General features: G+C 43.3%; 1 protein-coding gene across 1 annotated transcript; it reads left to right on the top strand.

Moving 5' to 3' along the window:
- The first annotated feature begins 634 nt into the window (after positions 1 to 634).
- Positions 635 to 3,821, top strand: LOC143892712 (uncharacterized). Its single transcript, XM_077397549.1, has 3 exons — positions 635 to 2,359; positions 2,450 to 3,688; positions 3,813 to 3,821. Exons 1-3 carry the CDS (start codon positions 635 to 637, stop codon positions 3,819 to 3,821), a joined length of 2,973 nt encoding a protein of 990 aa, XP_077253664.1.
- The last annotated feature ends 1,770 nt before the right edge of the window (positions 3,822 to 5,591 follow it).

Genomic DNA, 5,591 nt, shown 5'->3' with positions numbered 1-5,591 from the left:
CTTCTTTTTATGCACCCATTCGAATTCTCCATCAGATTACGGGAATTCCATGTCCTCCCGGAATCATAGTCCCTCCTCTTTGTGAAGATCTTACTCCTGATCTCGTCCGATCCATTGTGGCTGCTTGGGGAAATAAAAATATAGAAAGGAGGTTAGGTTTATCTCGCAAATTCCGACGTGGAGAAATATCGGAAGAGCCCGCAAGCCGGAGAGCTCGGATTGAGGAACCTTGAAGATCCATATCATGTTTTGTTATTCCAATTTCTGCATTTCCCATTCTTGTCAGTCTGTTTATCCAGCTGTGATCAGAGTTTAATTTTTTCATCCGTTGTAATCACAATTTGGATTTTATTAATGAAAGTGTGTTTTTGTTTCTTTTGTCATTGTTTGATCAAGATAGTTTATCTCGATTATCAAAATTTTAATCTAGTGATTATACTTCCATTTCAGGATTCTTGATTGAGCAGCCATTGCTCCTAAGAAAATCCTCGTTTCAAAACCAACCTGGTCCCGTCAGACATCTGATTCCAGGCTGAGCCGGCAATCCTTGTCACCTTTTTCTTTTACTTCTCCTTTATCGCCTTCCTTGAATTTTCAAGAAATACTTTCACCCGTCCAACCAACCCCTGAAGCGATGGCAGAGAATGGGCAAAATAGTATGGACACCATTGAGATGATGAAAGCTATAATGTTGCAATTGAGTACCATTAATGAAGAAATAGCCCGATTAAAGAATGACAGAGAATCTACTACCAAGAATCCTGCACCTCAGCAAACCCCAATCATGCCTCGCCCACCTCCTATGATGGCTCAGCCTCCTGTGTTGCCAGTCTTTGACCATTCTGATGACGAGCAGTATGAAGAAGAGAACTGTCTCCCCCATCTGGATAAAGGCAAGGGGATAGTCGATAGGTTGGATAAGATGGCCCAGGAGATGGAGAGCATGAAAATGCAGGGTCCGAAAAAATTAAACATGGCCGAGTATATGATAATACCGGGAGTTGTGCTACCTCCTAATTTCAAGATGCCGGATCATGATAAGTATGATGGGACAGGATGTCCCAAGAGTCATCTGAAAGCCCTTATTCCTCTCTTACAGCAGCATGGGCTTACTCCAGAGCAGATTGCTCTTCTTTTCCCTAGATCTCTTACTGGAACAGCAAAGAAATGGTTTTTAAGCTTGAAAACCGAAGAGATCAGAACTCTGGAGGATATTGCCAATAGATTTGTTGAGCAATTCTCCATGGAGGAGGGAATAGATGTGACAAAAAGAGATCTGAAGGCGCTGAAACAAGGGCACAATGAAACCTTCACTTCTTTCATTCGCCGATGGAGGCGTAAAGCGGCGCAGATGACACATCGATTATCAGATGCCGATCAAATTAAGATTGTTGTCAAGAACCTATCCCCGCAATACTATCATCACATGGCTATTCAGTATTTTCTGGACTTCAATCATCTGATAAAAACAGGGACTCAAATCGAAGATGCTTTGTCCAAGGGACTAAGATCAAGATCTTCGTCTGATGTGAGAGAGGGAAAAAGACCTATTGTGGCACCGAAGGAGGTGCACAATCTTAACTATACCAGGCCTTCCAGTTATGCCAGACCACCGGGTTATGATCAACCACCATCCAGAACGGTGACTGAAGTCAGGAGGCCTATTGAAAAGAAGGTTTTTCGTCAGTTTGACCCCCTCCCTTACTCCTTATCAGTGGCTTTGAAGAAGTTGCTGAGAGATAAAAAGATTACTTTGTTGGAACCTAGAGAGCTTCCCAACCCTTTGCCCAAGTATTGGAGGAAGGACCAATACTGCGATTATCATCAGAATTCAGGGCATTTGACTGACAAATGCATGGCTTTAAGACACAAGATCCAAGACATGATAGAAGCAAAGGATCTTGCCGTTGAAGTACCGAATGTCACTCGAAACCCATTGCCTACACATGCAATGCCTCCCCCGAACGTGTATGCCATTTTCACTGAAGAAATCCTCTTAGATCACTCCCGTATTTGTGCGGTTATTTCTGATAGACCGTATGTTCTGAGATGGGATGATGAAGACGAAGCGATTGAAAACAAGAAGCCTTACATACTGTCCCTTCCAGATGAAGGATTAACAGGATCCTCTGAGTGTTCTTGTTCTTATGTCCTCAAGAGTGAGGAGGAAGAAGAGATGAAAGAAAAAGTCCCCTATGTTTTGAGACTAGAGGAAGAAGACTTGTTGCTTCTAGAGGATCAGTGTGACGAGCTTCGTCATGTCACACGTGGTGGTCGGGTCTTTAAGCCAGTTGAACTCAGAGCTGAGAATCCTGCCGAAATAGCCCGAGCATCAGAAAATCAGAGGCAAAGACAGACTGTAGAAGAAGAAGAAGACAACTTGTTGAAACAATTGAAGAAAACACAAGCTAATGTTTCAATTTGGGGTTTGTTGATGGCATCCCCAAAGCACCGACAAGTTGTACTTCGAGAGCTTAACGCATCCCAAGTGTCAGTCGAGATTACTCCTGACGAACTAGTAAGTCTAGTTGCCATGGCAAGGACCTCAAAGACTTTATCCTTCACTGATGAGGATTTGCCTCCGGAGGGTAGAGATCACACTCGACCTCTCAGGATTACCATAATCTGCAACAAGAAAAGGGTACCTGAAGTGCTAGTAGACAACGGGTCTGCTCTAAACGTATGTCCCTTGAGCACCGCTGTTACTTTGGGATTTGGACCCAACAACTTCATACCATCTGAGCAAGGCATATTAGCGTACGATGGTACGAGAAGAGACGTGATCGGGATACTGGCCACCGATATCGAAATAGGGGGAGAAACCTTTGAGGTTGAATTCCAAGTACTCGATATAAAGACTTCTTTCTTCCTTCTTCTGGGCCGACCTTGGCTGCACAAGGTCGGAGTTATTCCTTCAACTTTGCATCAGAAGTTGAAATTTGTTAGGAATAACAAGGTGATCACAGTGCGAGGAGACCCTGAGCCGGAAGTTGGACAAATAACATCTGAACTGAGCAATGAAAAATCAAGAGATGTTAGTTTAACTGGCTTTTCATTAGAAGTCTCTACTATTTCCTTTGGGGAAGCAATGAATGAAGAGATAATGTTTTTATCAAGCACGAACACTCAAGTGGTGAAGATAATGCGAAAGTATGGTTATGTCCCGGGAACTGGTCTGGGAAGAAATCTGCAGGGCCCAACTGAGTGGCCGGAATTGAAAGCAGTCGGCGGATTATTCGGGTTAGGGTACGAGCCAACTCCGAAAGAGGTTCAAGAAATGAAGCGTTATATGATGAAGTGGGCTGAATGCCGTCGTCGGGGTACAGAATTTCCGACAGGACCGTACAGCATGATTATGAACGGCCGATTCAGAAAAGAAGGGGCAGACTGTCCGTTCTATGGTTTTCCTGAGACCTGGGGCGATAAGACTGGGAAGAGGCTTCCAGGGTTAGAGATCTTCTTCACAGATGAGTTGTCAGAAGATTTCTATAGTGAGCAGTTTGCCTTGGCATCGATAGCAGAAAAACCAGCTGCAGATTGGGCAGAAAATATTGAGCCGCATCTCCTAGACTCCCTATATCAGGTTGAGGCCCCAATCGTCGCTATGATTGGAGGAGATGTGCCCTTCACGAGCCCAAGGGATTGCATTACTCCAGCCACTGGACCTTTAGACAATTGGACCGCACAGGTTATACCCCAAGTAGTCCTCCAGTATAGTCCAGTCCTTTCAAAAGAGTCAGTCATTTCAAAAAATGTGTCAGTTTCTGAGTTCAACCCAGAGTCTGTCATTTCTAACTTTTCTTTTGATGCAGGTACCATAGAGGTCGGAGTAGTTCTCGGAGGTGGTGAAGAGTCGGTTCCTGTCGAGTCTCAGTCAGAAGATGTTTTCACTGATTCTTCATTTGTACATAGTCCTGTCTATGTTGATACTGATGTCAACATGTCATTTCATTTGAATTCAGAGTCTGTAACGCCCGATGTGGGTGAATCATTCGATGTAATCATCAATTCTGCAAAAGAAATAAAAGATTCATTTGTGTACGATCCTGTCTTTATTTCTAATTCTGTTTCTGATTCTGCTTCAAAGCCTGATCAAATAACTAATAATAATAATAATCAAGACTCCCCCTCAAACGAGGAAGCCGACGAAACTCCTTTTGAAATCAAATACATGATTCAACAAGAGGAGATTCGCCGAGCAAAACCACTCGAAGAAGAAATTGAAACCGTAAATATAGGTGATGAAACTTTAATTCGGGAGATTCGGATTGGCAAAACTTTATCTCCTGAGGAGCGCGAAGAATTAATCACTTTGCTAAAAGAGTTTAAGGAGGTTTTTGCTTGGTCTTACGATGACATGCCGGGATTGAGTGAGGACATTGTGCAACACAAATTACCTCTAATTCCGGGCATCAAGCCGAAGAAGCAAAAACTCCGAAAACTCAAGACAGAATGGGAGTTGAAAGTTCATGATGAGGTTAAGAAGCTACTTGAAGTAAAATTCATTGAAGTAGTGGAATATCCCGAATGGCTTGCAAATATAGTTCCTGTGCCCAAGAAAGATGGAAAAGTCAGGATGTGCGTTGACTTCAGAGATCTGAACAAGGCCAGTCCGAAAGATGATTTTCCTCTTCCGAACATCGATATCCTGGTAGACAACACTGCTGGACATGCTCTGTTATCTTTCATGGATGGGTTTTCAGGCTACAATCAGATCAAGATGGCGCCTGAGGATATGATGAAGACGGCATTTATTACTCAATGGGGTACGTACTGTTACCGAGTAATGCCGTTTGGCCTCAAAAATGCTGGAGCTACCTATCAGAGGGCTGCGACTACTCTTCTTCATGACATGATTCATAAGGAGGTCGAGGTCTATGTCGATGACATGATTGTCAAAGGCAGGACTCGGCCAGAGCATACAGTCGCTTTGAGAAAGTTCTTTGAGCGAATCCGAAAGTTTCAACTTCGCTTGAACCCAAATAAATGTGTATTTGGGGTCACGTCAGGGAAGTTGCTGGGATTCATGGTCAGTGAAAGAGGAATCGAAGTGGACCCTCAGAAAATCAAGGCTATCCAAGAAATGCAACCACCAAAGACGGAAAAGCAAATTCGTGGATTCCTTGGCAAGGTGCAATACTTGAGGAGATTCATATCTCATTTAACTATGACATGTGAACCCATCTTCAAATTATTGAAAAAGAATTCCTCCAAGAAATGGAATGAAGAATGTCAGGAAGCATTTGAAAAGGTCAAGCAGTGTTTGTCTTTGCCTCCTGTCTTATCCCCAGTCATTCCGGGTCAACCATTGTTGATGTATTTGTCCATCACAGATACAGCAATGGGTTGTATGCTTGCTCAGCAAGATGTAGGATCTAAGAAGGAGAAGCCTATCTACTACATCAGTAAGAAAATGCTAGAGTACGAGATAAAGTACACTATCTTGGAAAAGACTTGTCTAGCATTAGTCTGGGCGACTCAAAGGCTTAGGCATTATCTATTATCGAATAAGGTATTTCTGCTTTCACGGATGGATCCGTTGAAGTACTTATTCGAGAAGCCCGCCCTTACAGGAAGAACTGCAAGGTGGT

This window comes from Tasmannia lanceolata, unplaced genomic scaffold, assembly GCF_043159265.1.
Source record: "Tasmannia lanceolata isolate RefF3 unplaced genomic scaffold, GAP_Taslan_0.1 ptg000002l, whole genome shotgun sequence".
Lineage (NCBI taxonomy): Eukaryota > Viridiplantae > Streptophyta > Magnoliopsida > Canellales > Winteraceae > Tasmannia > Tasmannia lanceolata.
This window is presented reverse-complemented; position numbering and strand designations above follow the sequence as displayed.

Bases quoted from the DNA above. Each gene is read 5' to 3' on its own strand.
- LOC143892712 (XM_077397549.1), top strand. From the start codon at position 635: ATGGCAGAGAATGGGCAAAATAGTATGGACACCATTGAGATGATGAAA. The intron at 2,360-2,449 runs GTAGAAGAAGAA...GCATCCCCAAAG, and splicing joins ATCAGAGGCAAAGACAGACT to CACCGACAAGTTGTACTTCG.